Raw genomic sequence first — 21,216 nt, 5'->3', positions numbered from 1 at the left:
AATGGTAATATTTACAGATGACACAAAACTATGTAAATATATTAACACGAGAGGAAGCAAGGAGATTGCAATCTGGATAAGTTGGGGACTTGAGCAAAAAAGTGGCAAATGAGATTTAACACTGATAAATGTGAGGTTCTGCAAATGGACAGAGGAAATATGTCACCATTACACACTGAATGGGAAACCACTGGGGAACACTGATATAGAAAAGGACTTGTTTTTTTTTTTCCTTAACTGTAAGCTTAACTGGAACAACCAGTGTCAGGCAGCTGCTGGCAAGGCAAATGGAATCATAGGGTGCATCAGAAGAGGTCTAGGGACACACGAGAACATTGTTTTTCCTTTTTACAAGTCACTGGTCAGACCACACATGGAATATTGTGGACAGTTTTGGGCTCCAGTACTCGAAGAACCTATCAGAGCTTGAGCGGGTACAAAGACGGGCAACTAAAGTAATAAATGGAATGGGCGAACTACAATACCCAGAGAGGTGATCAAAATTTGGGTTATTTAGTTTAGAAAAAATGTCTGATGGGGGGACCTAATAACTATGTATAAATATATCAGGGGACAATACAGAGATCTCTCCCATCATCTATTATACCCAGAACTGTAACTGTAACAAATGGGCGCCCTCTACGTCTAGAGGAAAGAAGGTTTCTACACCGACATAGAAGGGGGTTCTTTACTGTAAGAGCTGTGAAACTATGGAACTCTCTACCTGAGGATGTGGTTATGGTGAATTTAATAAGCGTTCAAGAGGGGCCTGGATGTCAGTGGGAGTGTAACCATATTAGATCTCTCATTACTTCAGAAGGGTCAATGATCCGGGGATTATTCCGATTGCCAGATTTGGATTTGGGAAGGAATTTTTTTCCCCCTTTAAATGGGGAAAATCAGCATCTACCTCATTGGGTTTTTTTTTGCCTTCCTCTGGATCAACATTGTGGGGGGGGGGATAGACTAAACTGGATGGACATGTCTATTTTCAGCTTAACGTACTATGTTGCACATTGGCAGAATTTGTAACATTATGTATATGGCTTTTTTTATGTATGCTAGGTAGTATTTAATTGCAGTGAATGTTAATTATGTTGTGTCTAATATATTTTAAGGTATGAGCGAAACTGTGAAAAATAAGTTCTCCGTAATCTTCTCCATCATCGGGATGTTCTCCTCTCATGCAGTTGGAAGTTTAAGTGTGTTTTTCTGTGCTGAAATCACCCCGACTGTGATCAGGTAAATGATTGTATCAAAAATCTGCTTTTTTTTTTCCTGCTACATATACCAAGAGCTCTCAATTTTTTTCAGATCTGAGAACCACATTTTCAGACTGTTTCACTTTCTGATGCTGCATTATATTCCCATCATGCCATCAACAGTAAATGCCAAAAGTATCTGGTGGGTGGGGTGCAGCAAATCGGCACCATACGGACCCAACCTTAGGGTATATTTACACGTAGCAGAAAGGCTGAAGATTTTTCTGCAGCGGAAAATTCCATAGGAAAATCTGCTGCATGTACGCAAAAAAGACAGTGCAATTTTGCACTATTAGTGTGGATTTTTACTCTAAATCGTCTGCAGCTGATTTCAGAAGATACAGCGCTCCCTCTCCCCTCCAAAATCTTCACACACTCAGCACCTACTTCACCGGCCACCCAGCGGTCTCTAGTGAGCACAGCGGTGCTTGTCAGGTGATGCGCAAGTGGCCAGCACTGCTGCACTCACTATAGGCCGTCGGGTGCCTAGAACATCGGCGGTAAAATCATATGTTGTGATAAGCGAAGCCATTTACAAAGTCATGAACTCCTAGTTAGAAGCTCTATTCCTGCTTGTGTACTGCTACATAAGCAGGATCATATGACCATAAAATCAGGGCTCATGAAGAGGTGGTCACCCGGTTGTCCTGGAGCCCCGAAGGGCTTGGAGTGTCTAGTCAAGACACACATATAATTAAGAAATGTCTGAACTACATTTTTTTTTTTTAAATCAACTTATCCAAACAGAACAACTCCTGACCTTTTATTTAGTGGTTTTCTTGTTTGGGGGGTGCTCTTTGTTCTATTCTAGCTAGAGTACAGTAAGCAGTTCCTACTACGGTATTGTTTGTATGCTCGCTGCAGTTCATTGACCCGATGTCACTTATGAGATTGAACTGCTACACACATTCACAGCTGCTGCGTCAGTCATGCAGCTCTATCTCCCTGCAGTCATTATGGAAGGACATGGATAAGGGAGGTTAATGTAATCCACATTGCGAAACTGTGTGAGAGGTTGTACTGACATGTGCACCCTTGTGGTAAATCACTAGGAAGGAAGCTACTGACACCCGGGTGCAGGAATGGGAACGGCTTACTTTACTACTTCAGGTCTACAGAACTGACCGCATCATTTAGAGCTGGACAGCAGAGACAGATTGCTTTCTATAGCTTGGGCTTTAGCATTAGACTAAGTGCATGAGACGACTGCTGAGAATGCAAACTACAAATTCACTGCGGAGCAAGGAAAATCGTTGAAGCAAACCTCGTTTACCCGTCTCATTACTGCTTTTCCAGTTAACACTGATTTGCTGTAGTTGATCATGCAAGGCGGGAGAAGAGCAGTTGTCGCCAGCCAAGCTATAGGGCATGCTACCAATAACGTGTGATTTCCTGGACATAACCGATCCCCTTGGCTGCAATAAAGGATTTCGGAAGCCAGCTGGCTGTCTATACATAGGAGATATACTAAGTACCAGGGGCATTGTAAAGAGCTATGTTATACTATTCAGTGGGCATACCATTACATTTCTAGGACAATTGGCTACCTATTTTATATTTAAAATAGTAAAAAAAATCAGTAGACAAGTTTTTGGTTTATTGTCTTCTGTTTTCATGTGTGAACATGGCTAGAGAATTATCTCTTCCATTCTTATATGCTATTGTATATTGAGATCTGTGTCCTTTTATACATATCTGAAAGTGCCCTAGTGGGTGGCAGAGTGCTTTACATGTCTACCTTATAGCACTGAAGTAATGTGTTTTGTATTATTTGGCCCGAGGATCAATTGTTCAGCTGTTGCCAAATTTCAGTTGGGTTCCTCCAGAGTACTCCTAGTTCTAGAATATAGTAGGAAGTTAACGGCTTCCAATGAAAGCTAGAGGTGTATTGCTTAACGTGCAGATAGAACACACAATGGGCGTCTTGTAAGGTAAAGTTTGTTTTCTTTTGAATTTTCTTTCTTTACACTTTATAATGGGAAATATACTTTAAACAACTTTCCATAAATCGATAGTACTAGCAAATCTGAGAAACTTTGTAAGAGGTTAAAATACTTTTTGTTCACTCATTAGACCTTTACTGTACACGGAGGGGGCTTTTAAATGGGACGAGCTGTCAGGCAACAGATGGCCAACAGGTCGTCCCAGCAATGATTGTTTCTGAGCTCCTAGACAGGAATGGGCTCATTGATAGTGAATGAAGGTGGAGGGGGTCGGAGGATCGTTCCGGCCCACCCTCCTACATTCACAGTAAACAGGCAGTCCACAAATGAATGACTGTCTGTTTACATGGGCCGATCGTTGGTCAGTTTTATGTATGCATAAGCTGAATGACAAATGAGGCCCTCATACCAGAAAATGTTATGTATCTGCAGCTGGAAGGCTAAAGTAAATTTGTAATTTCCATTGGGTACGGAGTCAAAGTGAGTAAACGCATTCTATGCCGAAGTCTTTTCAGTTGTTGGCTCTACGTGTATAAAGAGTAACATTGTCCTAATAGAAAGCTTTACCCAATAAGGGTGGTTTCACATCTGCATCAGGGTTCTGATATCCTGCTCCATTCGGGGCCGAACATCTCCGTCTCAGGATGGAACCGAACAGCACCAAACAGATCCCATTGACTATAATGGAGTCCATTTGGTTTCCACTCAGCTGCATGGCTTTAAGATGGAAGAAGCCCTGCATGCAGAACTAATTCTTTTGGTATTTTGAGACGAATCGGCGACAGAACCTCCAACGCAGAAGTGAATTGTAAACTTTCCAGACTCTTGCCATGCCTGTGGGCTATTACAGTATTCTCTCTGTACACCCTACAAGTCTAGTTGGAGTATAGCCTTTGTAGGATGATGTAGACTACTTATGTGTAATTGCAGCAAGAGGTGGATGTTTTCTTAAGGATACATTTCACATAATCTGACTATTGTTGCATCACACTTTAAGATCCTGTCTAGCTCTGCAACTCCCTGAATAATTCCTTTTGTCTGGTAAATATTCCCACTGAGGGAACGTGTTAGTTTCTGAAGTTAATTAACTGCAACACTTGAGATTAAGGAAATCTCATCTATTTCTTGTAACCCTTTCTTCATGGGGAGGTTGGAAAATAAGTAAATAACTATTCCTATCACAAGCACAGGGGTGTTTTACAAGGCTTGATAAATATTTCCTAGATGAAACTAAACTTTAAGGCCTTTTTACACACTATTATTGCTCAAAATTAGCTCAAAAGCCACTTTTTGAGCAATAATCGTTGCTTGTAAATGTGTGCCCATTGTGCACTTTTCGTCCATCGCTGAGTTCAGCTCAGTTTAAACTCCATCGTCCCTTATGAGAGGGGACCCCATGCTGAGTTTTCTGCAGGCAGCACTGAAAACATTCTTTCAGCAGCTGTCCAAATAGAGAACAATAGTGATGTATTTAGAGAACAGAACGTTCACTGCTCTCTAAATACATGCAAATGAAGCTAGTTAGCTATTAATGGGCTGATTAGCCCATTAGTAGCGAATGCAAAATGATCGCATAAAACTATCAGTTTCTGACGAATTTTGAGCGATCATCTGTGTGTAAATGAACCTTTTAATCTACCTAATCTAGGTTTACTGTGATTTTAATCTGGCCATACACCTGCAATAGCAGAAGGCTGAACAAGGACTCCAGAATTGGCTGGAATAAGCTGCTTACCCCTGTGGCAGGGACTTATCTCCTACTGAAAGAAAATGTTTTGCGCAGTAGAAATCAAACATTCCTTACCTCCCCAACAACTGCTGTCAGACAGCAGGAACTCCTTCCACGTGAGTCAGTCCTGCCAATATTGATGGGCTCAATGATTTATCTGTATGTCCTGCTTTTCTTTGTTAGATCAAGCGGTTTGCAGTGTATAAACTCATGACGTGAAAGGACGAACAGCCATAAATTGCTGATCAGATGGTTCACACAGACCATAAAATCATTGTTGGTCTGCCGCTGCATCTGTCAATGTAAACAGGCCATCATACATCTATGAATGGCTGCTTGTTTACTGTGAATGGAGGCGGGCTGGCCAAAACAATTCCCAGCCCATTCTACCTCCATTTACAGTAATCTGTAGATTTAAGGCAGAGTGTATGGCAGTATAGCTTAAAACATACACAGCAAACAGAAATGCTTACAGGGGTTGTCAGAGTAGTCATTTAATTGTCAGTGTTGGGGTGCAGCAGTCACTTGGGTTGTTTCATCAGGTGACCACTGCAGCCAATTTAAGACCTGACAAGCTACGGGCCTCTATAGTAGAAGCCCATGTGACAGGTTTATGGGACGTCACCAGGTCTTCTGGCTCCGTGACGTCACTTCTAAAATGCCATAGCACCAAAGCAGCGGTCTGGCGCCATGGTTAGTATATTGATTCTATATGGTTTAGGGAAAAACTATATTAAAAAAACTGATAGCCCCCTTAAAGACGGCATATAAAAGACGCAAGTAGTAGGGCAACAGACAGGATTCCAATTTATGTGGTAAGAGTTTTCCAGGCAGCACCTGCTCTCAGTACGTCTGGGTTGGAGCGGGGGGCTGCTTGGACCCCTGTGTAGTAGCCAGTTCTAGTAATTACAGGTTGGGGTGATATTGATTTCAGTGAGAGCTGCGCCTGCAATTACAAGCGCCGGCCACTACACTGGGGTCGGTGCAGCAGCTTCCACTCCGACCTTGGTGTATCCCGACACTGACAGTGGGCGCTGCTTGGAAAACCCCTGTATAGAAGGGTTGAAATACTTACAAGAAATTGGTTAGCCCTAATTAAGACAGTGCACAATGCCATCAATAAGCTCCGATTTATATCAAAAGTATAAAATGCAGAGAATACAGACACAGTAAGGGAGACAAACTGTATAGACATACAAGGATAGGGGGCGGGAGGGACAGAACAGATTGGAAGAAGAAAAGAGAAGGGGGGAGGGGAGTGTGTGACATTTATAGATAGACACCTCAGTTTCCAGTGTGTAAAAACTTAGCCCTATCTGCATGATCCTTAACCCCTTCCCGACAGCCTATCTGCCTATGCACCAATCAGTTAGGACCTATATAGATGGTCACAGTACATGCTTTGTATGGAGTAGGCTCAGAAGCTGAGACCATTCTATTCACGGCGGGTATCGGCTGTCTGACAACTGAAACCCACCCACACGGTCGCAGCTGTTAACCCTTTAAATGTTGCTATCAATTCTGATAGCGGCATTTAAATGTCCCACTTGATCGGGATTAAAAGATCCAGAAAGATGAGATCATAGGGCGCTGTCCTGGTGTCCTTTCAAAGCCCCCGTGGCTGCCATAATTGTTTGCCTATTAAAAAAATGTATAATACAATACTGCACCCAATGGTGAATGCAGTCAAAAAAAGGCAATGCCAGATTTATGCCATATATATATCCCGCACATGCTGATGGCAAAGTGTGAAAACTTTCATTTTCGGAGGCGGGTTCCTGCCTCTGACTGTGGGTTTAGCACACCCCATCATTAATGTGCGCTAAACACATAAAAAGAGAGCAGACGGCGCTCTGAAATCGCAGCGCTGGAAAGCACAGTGTTTGAGCTTGTCTGCGAGGCTCCATTGATATTAATGGGAGCGTTATACCATGGCGGTCAAAACACCACAGTAGTTGCAGTAAAACACGGATGTGTGGCCTTACAAGCTTTTTCCAAGGAAAAAATGTAGTTAAAATTGGAAAGGGATATATAAACCAAAATGTATGGAAAAAAAACCTACAGATTTCCTTGCAAATAAAAAAAACAAAACGGGCCCTCCTGCCTTCTACATTGGCAATTAAATGTTATGGGCCAGTACAATTGCGTTGGTACCAAATTTCTCAAATTTTTTTTTTTTTTTTAAAGAAAAGTTAGCCTCTGAATCGAGCAACGAAATCTTTAATTGGTATATGTGAAGGCTTGTTTTTTAGTTAGCTGTAGTCTTTATTACCATTTTAGTAAACACATCTTTTTGATCATTTTTTTTTTTAATTCCATTTTTTGGAGAGCTTGGATACACAAAAATTGCAATTCTGGCATTCCATCTTTTTATTTATTTTATTTTTTAATTTCTTTCTTACAGCCTTTAGACTGGGTTCCCACAGGGCAGAATCCCGCCGGAAATCTCGCGGTTTGGCCACAGCGAAAAAAACCTGAGATTTCGGCCAGGAAAGCGCTGCTTCAAAACCCCTCGGCACTTAGCCGCGGGTTTTGGAGCAGCTTGGCCGCATGCTTTTCCGTTGTGGCCGGCGCTCACATAGAGGAGAACGCAGTCGCAAAGGGGGAAAAAAAATTGACATGCTGCGGCCGGGGAATCAGCGTCGCAACCCCCGTCTTCTGCCCGTTTTGCCGGGAAGGATTGGCCGTCCCATGTGGATGCAAATTTTTTTTTTTGCCAAATCTCGTCCACGTGGCCGGCTAATCTGGGGATTAGCAGCCGCAGTTGTATTCGCTGCAGCAAAATTTCCGGACACAATTTTTTCGCAAATCTGCCCTGTGTGAACCCAGCCTTACGGTGCTGGATAAACATTGTGATATTTTAATACTTTGTACCTTTTTATATACATAGCAATACCAAATATCTGGTTGGGTTTTAATTGCTTCAGGTTTTTTTTCATACGAAGGGGGAGGGGTAGTTGCTGAAATTTTAACTATTTGTATTTTTTATTTTTCCCCTGAAATAACCTTTTTTAATTTATTTACAGTTTTATTTAGTCCCTGAAGTATTGCAGACTGCAATACTTCAGGGACTAAATAAAACTGTAAACATCAAAATAGCTATATACTGCCACTTGCAGTATATAGCTATTTTGATCTTGCTTTTCAAGCTCTAACAGGAGCAGGGCTTGGTGGGAGTGCCTGCCTGCAGTCCTGGAAGCCTTTAGTAGACTCTGGGCTGCCATGCTAGCCCATCGGCACCTGCCGATCATACTGAGAAGGATGCTGATGGGCTGTGAAAAGGGGTGCCCCTCTCCCGCTGATCAGAAGGATGGCCAGCTTTGGTATCTAAACATTAACTGCAGTTACCGGCGGCTGTTAGAGTGGCTGATAGCCACTGGGTGTGGAGCGACTCGGCTCCTGTGCCTGCTCCATACACACTTCAAAACCACAGGAGGTTTATTTACATTCAGCGGTCCTGAAGTGGTTAATGAATAGCGTGTGCAACAGCAATTGTGCAAAAAAAGAAAATGCCACAGTAATTGTAAAGCCCAAACGTGTTGTAAACAGCTTGTTAAATGGATGTTGCAGACTCTGACACTATTGAAAAATTCACCTAATTGGTCATCAGACTTCGTACAAAATAAAGTCAGTAAAAGGAAAGAAAACCTAGTGGTATTAAAGTGACCCTCAAGTCCAGAACAAACCAAGATGACCGCACCACTTCTCTAACTGCCAAAGCGGACTGAACAGTGATGATGCATCAGTAGTCTATTGGGTGGAGGAGCAGTATGGCCATCTTGGTTTGCCTGGAAACGGAGGGTCGCTTTAATTGGAGGAAACTGTTGCTAGAGTTTGATAAATCGAAGGCCTCATGTCCACTGGGTAAATAGAATTACCAAATCCGCGAGGGTGTCCCGCACGTGTGATCCGCGCCCATAGGGATGCATTGGACACCCGCAGGTAAGTAAATGCCTGCGGATGTCAATTTTCGCTGACGCGCGGATCGCACGTGTGGGAAAACACCCGCAGGATGCTCCCTTTTCTGCAGGTCTCTCACAGGCTTCCATAGAAGCCTATGGAAGCCGTCTGTATCTGCGGCACTCCCGCAGCTGAATTTCTGCTCTCCGGTGTGGGAGAGCAGGAGTTTAAAAAAAAAGTGAACGGCGCATGCGTGCCGAGCACATCCGCCGGGCCGAAGAAAGAAGATCCGGCCGCAGCGGAGGGAAGGTCCGCTGCATGCGGACAGGTAAGTACATTCAATTTTTAGGCCTCATGTCCGCGGTAAAGCGGGGACCCGCTGCGGGATTCTGCAAGGAGAATCCGCGCGGGCCCGAATTTCCCAGTGGACATGAGGCCTTAGTGTTTAACTTCCAGGCTTCAAGAAATAAAAGCCACTAACATGTGCTTCCTTGTCTTTGCCTGCCCTCTAGTGGTAGCAAGGGGAAACAATTGATCCCTGATTTCACTGCATCTTTATATGATGGTCAGGAAGGGTATCGTTTCTCCTTAGGGAGCACCTAGAAGGGGAATGAGGAGACTTTCTCCTCTGGGAAATATGCAAATCTGGAACAAGATCTCTGCAACACTATGCAGGTATTGTTTCATCTTCCCATTTGCATCTTGTTTGATCACACGGGCTTCTGACAATTAGCTGTGCTCATCCACAGTAAAGCAGTGTTCACAGATGGGAGTTCAAATGCAAACGCTCACCTCTGGATTGTAGTTTCAGACAGATTGGAGCAAGCGGCTACTCGTATACTAAACTGTACTGTACATAGAACTGGCTATACAGTACAGAATCATAATTTTGTGCCCAATTGTGATCATATCCTCGTCCTCCCCTGTCTATTCTAAATCCTGAGGATAGCCTATCTCCAGTATTTGTGCATTGTGTGCTGCCACAATCTGATGTAGTTGGGGGCGGCCTGAGGGAGTCAAGGATCGAGCATATTGGATCTCAGTTTTTACATGCATCATATATCCTGTTTTTAATCACTTGTGGTTTCTGCTTTTACCAGAAATTACAATGCATTGCCAGGTTCGTCGCATAATGGATACCACTGGCGCCTGACCGCCCCCATAGATTTACAACGGAGTACCGTTGGGTTCAGTTAGTGTCATCATGTTGACCGGAAAATAACCCCTACATATAGCACTATTCTTCTGCAATGTATAATGTATAGATAATTGAACGGCGCCTTGTAGAGTGTAATTGCATCTGTTTCAACTCATAAATAAAAGAGGCTTTAGCCTGGTGTCTGGCAGGGTTCCTATAGTAAGTACTACCCGCCAGCGCCCCAGATGCCAGGTTCGCTTGGTATTGGTGTTGTAGCTTTAATCCCGTCCATATCCAGAGTAGCCAGAGAGCCGCTGAATGTGAGTATGCCCACTGGTCCTCAGTGGCATCTACATGTAATAAGTAAAATCCAAAAAGATCCCCTCTGCTCCAAGGATCAGGGGAAAAAAAGTTTTAACACTGGCTATATAATATCCACATTTAGTCACTAGGTATAGCAAGGAGTAAAAAATCTAATGCCATGCATTTCAGCGCTTCATTGCGCCTTTTTCAAAAAGCTGAAAATACCAAAAGCCGTCCAGCTGGGAGGAATACGAGCGAACCTGTTATAGTCAATGGGTTCCCCCCAGCGCTGTCCGGTTCCATGCAGAGACTGAACCGTTCGGCCTCAAGGATTCCCCTTTCCTGCTCCCCAAACAGAGCAGGAAAGCTGAATCCCCACCACAGGTGTGTAACTACCCGTATGTTCATCTCCGGTTTAACGCCGTTTGACTGAAGAAAGCTCCCATTTTTTGTCTTATGACTTGGTCTGTTTTGGTTTCCTTATCTGCGTGTGTCAAATGAAATATTGCATTTTTGTGTCTAATTATTTTTTTCCATGTCCTGTAGGGGTGGAGGCCTAGGATTGGTGTTGGCCAGTGCCGGTTTTGGGATGTTAACAGCCCCCATCATGGAGCTTCACAATCAGAAGGGGTATTTCCTCCATCACGTCATCTTTGCCTGCTGTACTTTGATTTGTATAATTTGCATTCTTCTACTGCCTGAAAGTAAGAACCAAAGCCTTCCCGAAAACATCCCTGACGGAGAGCATTATACCCGCCAGCCTCTCCTACCTCACAAGAAAGGAGAGCAACCACTTTTGTTAACAAACTCTGAACTCAAGGACTACTCCGGTCTCCATGATTCTGTGGCCATAGGGGATGGTGTATCTGAAAACACCACAGTCAATGGGATCAAGTCGACATAGCCGGATAACTGCCATGGAGAAACAGCTCGTGTATTTATTATTGGTTTCTCCCTTTTGCACAGGTCTTACAGACCAACCGTAGGATTTTATTTGGTATTGGGCTTCCTCCCACACAGCTGCTAAGTCTGCTTAAGGCCCCTCCAACCTTATGGAAAAAACACCAAAAGGAAATGTAGCCTCTAACTCTCCAGGATATCCGGAAGTGATTTTATCTTCATCAGTTGAATGATTTGATCCTAAGATCCATTTCCAGCCACATCTGTTACATCCTTTCCAGTCGGTCATTTGTGGGATAAATCTGTATACACTTGACGAGCAAATAAACACTTCCAACAGAGGAGAACACAATATGAATGACTGGGGTTACTATTTATTTTATAGGGCGTTTCCCATTCTCTTCTCATCTCCCCATTCGTTATATTTACGGCTGCCCAGAAAAACCTTTATGAAAAACCTTTCTAATACAAACGTAAAAAAAGCAAGAAGAAGAAAATCCCCATACTTTTGGTTCCTGGATGAGAAACTTTCCAATGGTGCGAAGGAGGAACCTGTCAACAGAACAGTAATGGGAGGTATGTGCTCATCATTCGGACGCTTATCAATATATGCCTAAGTGAACACAAAAGGGAAGACTGAGCTAATGGACTCCAAGTTCAAATACGTTTTTAGTTCTGTGGCTTTTGGTTTTGTTTTTTTTTCTTCCTCTAGAATACTTGAGCAATATAGAATGGTTGGGAAATATGAAATACCACTACTTTGAAGGAGCCCGCTAGCTGCCATCATTCTATAACTTGCGGCTATTACTGAGTGTACCGTACGGTTACCCCCTCAGGTTTTTACGTCTTACATTGAAGACACTTGGGAAAAGGCTTTTAAAGTTGAAGTCAATATGTGCCAAATTCTGCAGAATACCCTTCCCTCCTGTATGAACAGAACGTTGGCTGCCGAAGGTAAAGGTCCTTCCCACCCCCCCATTGAACGATTCAATGCCTATGTGATGTATAGCAATCGTTGATTACAGGTCAGACCATATGTGCTGGTCAGAAGGAGATTGTAAATTTGTTGCAATACCATTGTAAGAAAAGATTTAGTTCCATTAGTGAAAGCAAGTAACAACTCTGCTTTATATAGGATTAACCACAAAGCAAGAAATCCTGATTTTAAGATGGTTATCGTGTTGGTCAGATTGGTGTTTATCTGTCATGATTTTTTTTTTTAACTTTTCAGAACTTTTGCTTGATGGAGGACTTAAGAAACCTCCTTGACTAGTAAAACTTTCTAAAAACTTTCAAAAAGGAATCTTTTTTCCATATTGGATGAGTGTGAATGTAGAGAAATCATTCCTGCTTGATGTGGATCGGCAGACACAGGACAATACAAGACGCAGGGTATACCTAATCTCTAGCTCGGTGCAGAGCTCATTTATACAAAGGTGGTTCGACGTAAAATCATTCCAACAGCAGCACCATTTCCATCTCGGAAGATCAAGTCATGAATGATCTGGCCCTGTTAGCTCTTCTAACACCTTGCTTAGAGATTGGCCTTCACCGAAGGCTTCTAGCAACATGACCTGCTGATGAAGCGTAATCATTGTAACTGTTACATTAGTGCTTTCTAGTTGACTACTGTTGATCATAATGTGAACTATGCTGTTGCTGTCGGGGTTCTTAGATGCATCATATGGAAGAAAGAGGAAAAAAAAAAATTTGTGGCCGAACTAGTTTTTGTGATCTGGAGGGAGGGAAGTTTTGGGGTTTGTACAGATGCAAAAATCAATGTTAGTATTTTAATAAATGTTGCTAAATGTTGTGGAGCCAAAATCACGGGTCACCAAATCGGAAGAAGTGCCATTAAATGAACTGTTGAGTGTTGATCACTTTACCGTTGGGATGACTTAAAGCGCACTACATCCCCTTTAAAAAAAAAAATGGGGATATGATGCACCTTAACAAAAAAAAAATTATAAAAAAAAAACACAAAAAAAACCTGTGTTCTGAAGTGTACCGTGAGTGTTTTTGGAGGAAACCTAGCCTATTTTATTCCAGGTGTTTTTACACCAAATCCCTCACATTTCTGTTCCTTTATAAAAGTAATAACTTTTAGTGTCTTTGTACAGTAATCTTGAAGCAATCATCCATGAATTGTTGACATAGTACTGTAGACTCGTCAAACCACTACTGCTAATCCTGGCGTCAACGCCATTGTTTTAAGTCTGAGCAATAGGTTATACTGGTCACTCATACCAAGCTAATATTTTATTTAGTCTTTTTAACACTGTTACAATTGGCCATCCATACCATTAATAATGAAAAAAAATGTGTCAAATTGAAATTTCCTGCTACGAAGAAGCTGCGGCTGATTGGTTAAGAATTGTTTGGCGTTACTGCTTTTGATGGATCTTTTTGTTCAATATGAGCTATAAAATAGAAGTAAAACAATTTTTGGGTAGATTTACATGAAATTTTGTTTCTACACGATCAGCATTTCTCTTGCCGCAGGCATTTGTGAAAATAGTTTTTTTTGTTTTTACGTTTTCTGTACGAGATGAGGACAACCATGTTTTTGGTCTGGGTTTACTTTCAGTACCTACATTTTAGCACATACCTGTTTTGAATTTCAGGAGTAGTTTGGTGGTACACCTCCATAGCACAAGCTTTCCAATTGAGTACTGAAACATGTCTTAAACTAAATGTGTGCATGTCACCTGGTTGTATCTGTGCAAAAACTATTTGTACTGTATGTGTACAGAAATAAAAACCTAAAAAGAAGGCAGCTGCTTGTTTTCTGTGAATGATGTAATCTAATGAGGAGTAGAACACTATAGAATAACCATATTAATGGACCTACAAGAATCGGGATCCTCGCAATGAGAAGAGGTGAGCGCTCTGAATCCAATATTGCTTCATTTAAGTGGCATGTCTTTCACATGGCTGGTAATCAGTAAGTAATAGAACACTTCTGTTTTTAACACTCCAGTTTACGCCCCTTTTACACGGGACGATTATCGTTTGCCCGAGCGGAATAGGTGGTGGCGTCATCGCCAGCTCGTTCGCTCTCGGCCCGCCGGTTTACACTGTGCAGTTCTCGCTTACCTGCCATTTAGTGTTTTACATGTAAAATATTGATCAGTTTTTAAACGCCCCGACAAGTAAAGACGGGCGCTGATTTTTATGCCGTCTGAAACTGGCCGAATGAGAACCTCCCGATTCATTTGTCGTTGCCTGCATTTAAACAGAGCGATTTTGTATCTTTCAGTTTCGCTTGTTTGAAAGATTTTATGAACGATCATTCCGTGTAAACGCAGCCTTGAATGAAGAGTTAAAACGTACATATAATTCTCCCTCACCTTTCAGAAGCCTGTACGCCCTTTGCCCTGCCCATATGCTTTTTGTAAACTATTCCATTTCCAAAAGCGAATTCCCCAACCTTTTGTGGGTTGCAAGCCATTTTGAAATGGGACAGGTGGTGTTGAGCCACTATTAGGGCTGTCTTACACGAGCGTATCGTAATTGCATTTTCCGAGCGTCGGCTTTGCATATGTAATGCGCTGATCCACTATCGCATAGGTGGCCATGTTGCTGTGCACACGAATTGTGTATATTATATGCATACACACTCAGATAGTACGTGGTGATGGGCGCCAGTGCACAATGCATCAGTGAAGCAGGCATGTAGGGCTGCAACCTGGTCATTGGTGCACACCGTCACAAAACATTGCAGACGGGACTTATGATCAGACTTGATGGACATTATATTCTGGTCACTGCTTCCCAGGTCCTCCCCACGTTATTCTATTTGTCTTTCAATAGGGAGTTTTGGGGTTTGTTTTTTTATCAGGAAGATAAAATACCAAACTTTTTAGGAAGGCAAAGTTTAATCGAAAGATGCCCTTCGGCCTGCTTCACCCGGACGTGGAAATAACACAAGATTTGTACATTTGCGGGACGCACAAATATGAAACCCATTCTTTTGAATGGGGTCATACACATGAACTATTTTTTCTGCATGGCATTGCGATGCAGGAACCAAATCGCAGCATGTTCTATTTTTCTGCTTGCTATCGCAGCACAGTGCGCATTGCTTTTTAATGGGGTCGGTGGCAGCAGCGCCGGCCCCACTGAAAACAATGGGAGAAAACTTTACCATTAAAGCGCCTCTCATCCCCAGAGAATTCACATGGTGGGCAGCGCGTTATGGGGGTAGCTTTACCCTTATTGACTGGGACGATGACTTCAGCAATAAGAGTATAGACAATAAATGAGAAATGTTTACAAAAATCCTAACCCCTTAGGTCTCATGTCAACAGGGAAATTCGGGCCCACACAGATTCTCCATGCAGAATCCCGCAGCGGGTCCCTCCTTTCCTGCAGACATGAGGCCTCAAAATTGATTATACTTTCCTCTCCAGACGCTGCGGATCTGCCCTCCGCGGACGGATCTTCTTTCTACGGCCCGGCGGATGTGCTTGGCGCGCTGGCAGCATGTGCCATGCACATTTTTTTTTCTTAACTCTATGGAAGCTGTCTGATCCCGCGGCACACCTGCCTTTAGATCCTCACCATTTGACATTTGATTTTTTTTTTTTTTTCCCTTCTTAATGGAAATATCGTACCAGAATTTTTAAAGCATGTAATCATTTTAAAAAATGGAGTTGACCATAACGCTCCCCAGTTGCACCCAGGGTACCAATGCGTATTCTTTGTTATGAATGAATTTTTAGCTTTCTAGCATTGTTAATAACTTTTATCTCCATTATTTAGAATTACATGCTTATTGAGTAACCTTTTCGCAGAGGATACATTTTGTCCTATTACGGCGTGTTCGTCGCACATAGGTTTACTATAATTCGCACAGGAATTTCTTGCTTTTTTTGCCGTTTTCTGATAGTTTATTGATCGCAAACGTGGCAAGAACCACAACATTCTGACCAGTTCGATCTGTGACTGACCTGTTGAAGGTAGTGAAACCGTGGAAATCGATCGACCAATAACGCGCTCAACTGCCAATTTGGTTTCATAATTTCTGATAACGTTCTAATTTTCAGAATGATCTTCAATTATTGGCACTGCAAACTCTTTACTCAACTGCCTCCAGAAAAGCCGACTCAGGGTAGTTTTCTTTGGAATCATTTTATTGTTTTCGTAATAACCAATTTCCGCCAATGCACTGTATACCATATTGATTTGATATTTTAAAAAAATATTAAAGTTTATAAAAAAAACAAAACAAACAATGGGTCCCCATAGACGATACTCACAAGGCTTTGCAACTGTCCCAGCCAGCATGCAGTTATAACTCTTCATACATGGCAGATCAGTTGCAAAAAATGAAATGAAAAAGTGAGGAAAAGTATCTGCTTTAAAAAAAAAAAAAAAGTCAACTCCTCCTACAAAAACCAATCCCTCATACAGCACTGGTGATGGAAAAATAAAGTTACAGCTGTCAGGCTAATAGGTAAGTGCGATATTGGGACGATATCTAGATCGCCAACATGCAATTTCGCCGTGGATGGATGCGAGGCGGTTGTGTGTTGATTTGATCCTTGTTTTCAGTGGGAGACCTCGCATCGCACTCGGTGCACCTAGCATGTGGTGCGATGCTGCCGGCAGCCCCATTGAAAACAATGGGTGATGCGAGGGCACGCTCAAAGTTAGGACGTGACTCGAGTTCTTCCTGCACCATGATGCAGTGCACAAATATCAAGTGATTTGCATGCTCATGTGAAATCGGCCTCAGTATAAGGAAGGTGTGTGAGGGGTTGATCATCAGGACCTTGCATTTGCAGTTTGGCTATGTGCATGCTGAGGGTTGTGGTGCTTCTACCTACCCTCTTGTATCAGTACATTGGTAAGTATATGGCTGCTCTGTTATTTTAAAGGGGTTTTTCAGGGAAATGCTATTGCTGACCTATACTCAGGATAGGTAATCAATAGTTGATCGGCTGGGGTCTGTCGTTTAGGATCCCGACCCCATCAGCTGAGCGGGCGCATGCTGTTAGCATCGCAGTAGCACAGAGATCGGAGCGGAAGCCTCTGCTCCGACCTCTGTGTAGTGGCCGCTTGTAACTACAGGCACAGCTCTCATTCCAATCAACAAGAGCGTGCCTGCAGTTACAAGTGCCAGCCACTACACTGGAGGTTGGTGCGAAGACTTCTGCTGCTTCTGCTCTGACCCCTGTGTAATTGCGGCGCTGACAGCATGCACCCACTGTTGATGGGTCGGGGTCCCATGTGGCGGACCCCAGCTGATCAGCTATTGATGACGTATCCTGATGACACATCAATGTTATTCTCCCTGGAAAACTCGTTTAATTCTACATTCACCTTTTAATAGCTTAGTACTGCTCTGTGATTTCCTCCATGGGGAGGGAATCCTCTAATAAGGTGATTATTGTAGTGTTTCTTATATTTGCTTATACTTATTTTTTTTTTCCCCCCATAAATGGCATATTTTTAAAACCGAACTCCGCGAGCAGTAGTGCTCCAATGTATCCAGTAGGCCAAGAAGGGCTGTGGCCATAATGAAAAATCAAAGAGCCAGGGAACTGGCAGATCCGCAGTAGCATATTGAAAATGGACTCAAGTAATTTATTACTTGGGGCAGGAGGCTTGCTTTAACCCCTTCCCACTGCAGGGCATACATTTACATCCTGCAGCGTTGGGGTATATATGAAGGGAGATCACACGTCGACCTCCCACCATTTTATTTTTCCCACTGGTTTCTTACAGCTGACACCGGGCTGCAACCACTCTGATCAGCTTAAATGCCGCTCTCAATTCTGACAGCAACATCTAAATTCCCAGAACAATGTACTGATGAGATTGCGGGGAGCCTACAGGTGTCATGGCAGCCGGGGCCCCAGGTAGAATGCCTATCAAGCCGTCCCCATGGGGTAGCTTGATGGAATGCCTGCCTGCTAGCAGTATGATGTAATGTGGTGGCATTACAGCATATTGCAGGAGCGATCAAACTATCGCAAGTTGTTGTCCCCCTCTGGGGGCTTAAAAAAAGTCAATAAAATTTTACTAATTGTAGAAAAAAAATAAGTTTAAATCCCCCCCCCCCCCCCCCCCTGCCATATTTATAATAGAATCTGAATCCTGAAACAAAAATACACATTTGGTATCGCCGTGTCTGTAAAGGTTCAATCTATCAAAATAACGCATTATTTACCCCACACGGTGAATGTTGTCAGGGAAGAAAAAAAAAAATAATGCCAGAAACGCACTTTTTTGTTCACGCTCTAGTCAAGAAAAAAATGCAATAAATGATCAAACAGTCATTAGTTTGTGGGGGTGGAGGGGGAAAAAAGCATGCGTCCTTAAGAGGTTTTGTTTTAAGAAAAATGCAATTAAAAACAAAAAAAGTTTACGAGCACTACTGGGATTCCTTTTGCTGCCGGAGTGGCCTGAAACTGCAACAAAAGGCCACTCCAAGGATGGCATAAAAGAGGCAACTGTAAATCACCTGGCTGATCAGGCTGTGAAGACAGCCACACAGAAACCCCGGGGGTTGGCATGGTACGTCACTCCCAGTGGACTATGACCTGTTAATTCAGTTACAAAAGCAGGGAACTAAAGGGGGGGGGGGGGGGGTAGGTTTGTATAGACTCCCATGCAGTACACCCCTCATCATCCCGACTACTCATTCCAGCGGCTTCAAGTAGACCACTTCCAACTGCCAAGGGTGGGCCGGTACGCGTTTGTTCTGGTCTGCCTAGACCCGTTCTCAGAGTAGCTAGTCTGGCATACCTGCTCACAAATACCACCGCCATAAACTGATATATGAGGTAGTATACAGAGTACCAGAGACTCACTGAGGTACTCCCTCCACAGAAGTGATGCAGGAAGTAATGAAAGTGTCGGGGGTAGAACTGGCCTTTTATGCTCCGTACCATCCACAAAGCAGTGGTAGAGCAGAGATTTTAAATGGTACCTTAGAAACCACGATCCAGAAGACCATGGCAGAGCTCAATAGACCATGGACCGAGTGCCTACCCTTGGTACTCTTCTTCGTAAGGTGCTCAGCTGACAGAATGGGCCTCAGCCCATATGAGGTACTTTTTGGGTCAGCCCCAAGGTGGTTAGGACTGTATTTACCGTGATAACTCCAGATGCAGCCTGGTAGCCTGACAAACTGTGTTATTGCTCTCACAAAACACTTAACTAATGTATATTCTTGAGTGTTTGCTTCCCTTCCAGATCCTGACAGCTTAGAAGGAACTCATTCTGTGAAACTAGGAGATTGGGTGGTTACCTAAAGACACGGCCGCAAAGCTCCAGAACCCAGCCTGTACGGTCCACAAAAAGTGTTCCTGACCACAGCTACAGATGTTCAGCTGGAAGGACAAAGCCAATTGGATACGCGCGTCTCATTGCAAGAGAGTCTTGCCACCATGATGAACATATGCTTTCTCCTAGGTTGTCCAATCCCTGTTATCTCTCTCACAGCTATGGTTCCATAACTAAGGCTCTGAAGGGTCTATTTAGCCTCTTTAAAGAACTAGCAGCAAATGCTGGCATCTCCGACCCCCTTTGATGACTGGTGAACTGATACTTTCTGCGGATGGAGTCACTGGATTTCATCTTTTGCTAGAACTTTAGTGACTATTCTTACTGACATTGTTATTATTGACTGCATTATTTTGTGCCTTCAAGGATTTTTTTCCCAAAGACTCTTGCCAAAGCTGTCCCTGTTATGTATGATGATGCTTTGCCTTTGACTACTGTCTCTGAAGCTGAATGTTTTCGATCAACCCTCTTCTTGCAGTGCCTTCCTATGATACTTTTTGTTTATGCATATTATGAGAACATTGGTTGGGGGATTTGGGGAAGTAGTGTAGGAATACCGGCACTTGCCACTAGGGCATTTGTAAGTACCTGACAGACGTTTGCTTGCTGCTCTAAAGCAGGGATCCCCAACTCCAGTCCTCAGGGACCACCAACAGGTCATGTTTTCAGGATATCCTATGGTAAGAACCCCTGTGGCAATGTCTGAGGCACTGACGATAATTAGATCACCTGTGCAACACTGAGGAAATCCTGAAAACACGACCTGTTGGTGGTCCCTGAGGACTGGAGTTGGGGAACACTGCTCTAAAGAAACAAAAAGGATGGACTGTTGTAGTAATAATATAAATGTGTTTCTTAAATCAGCCTAGGCAAATATATATATACCTTCATAGGAAATGGCTAGCAGTTAAATGGTTAACAAGCTCAATATTATACCCTGGTATTTACAAGTGCAATGTTGAATGTAACCCCTCCACATCTTCCCAGCGCTAGCTATCAAGGGGAGGAAGTTCTTAACTCTAACTGCATTCCTTCTCTCAGATTGAAATATTAATAAAGTCTATGCTACTTGGGTATATAGGAAGTATATGTTCACATAGCGACATACACCTGAAACGTAAACATATGTTAATCATCAGCATTGTTACATACTAGGCCAATCATGAGTTATGATGGGGGGGGGGGCGTGTAACTGGTGCATCATGGTCAATTATATTTGTATTGTACTTCCTTTGAATAAATCAGAAGAGTATTGGGGACTGACTGATGGCATCCGCCAGTTCAAATACGTATATTCATGCATGAAGCTTCTCATTATAACCAATCTGGAGCAGATCAGTGAAATCTTCTGGAATATGATTTATTCCTAGAACATAACAAATGAGGGTATACGTTCCGCTCCTGGAACGCAGCTGACAGCTGATGCAGATTTCTGTATAGACGAGCTGGGAGAAAGCATGTGACCTTTGCAGCCAATCAGAGGCCGCAGCATCAGGTTCCCAAACTCCATTCCAGCCAGTATATGAGTGCTGATGGTGACGCTGCGGCCTCAGATTGGTCACTTGCTTCTGCCAGGCTGTCCGCTCCATCCCTCGGCTCCAAGAGGGAACCTGGGTAACGGGGTTTTGTTTTCATTATAATACCCCTTTAAATGCACCTTGTGGAATCTGTTTAATTGAGCGATTTTCCTAAAATACATTCTGAAAGGTTTATTCCCACAAGTCGTCCGATATACGCTTCCATCTA

General features: G+C 43.1%; 1 protein-coding gene across 1 annotated transcript in view; it reads left to right on the top strand.

The window, feature by feature from the left end:
- Nucleotides 1-13,947, top strand: part of SLC22A23 (solute carrier family 22 member 23) — a 128,651-nt gene extending 114,704 nt beyond the window's left edge. The window contains exons 9-10 of the mRNA XM_066579282.1: nt 1,119-1,242; nt 10,822-13,947. Of these exons, the coding sequence (XP_066435379.1) occupies nt 1,119-1,242; nt 10,822-11,179 (482 nt within the window). The 3' untranslated portion in view covers nt 11,180-13,947. The remainder of the gene's footprint in view (nt 1-1,118; nt 1,243-10,821) is intronic.
- Nucleotides 13,948-21,216: the final 7,269 nt, after the last annotated feature.

This window comes from Eleutherodactylus coqui, chromosome 9 (genome assembly GCF_035609145.1).
Source record: "Eleutherodactylus coqui strain aEleCoq1 chromosome 9, aEleCoq1.hap1, whole genome shotgun sequence".
In the NCBI taxonomy this organism is placed as follows: domain Eukaryota; kingdom Metazoa; phylum Chordata; class Amphibia; order Anura; family Eleutherodactylidae; genus Eleutherodactylus; species Eleutherodactylus coqui.
The sequence above is the reverse complement of the archived record's forward strand: the minus strand, read 5'-3'. Positions and strand labels throughout refer to the sequence as shown.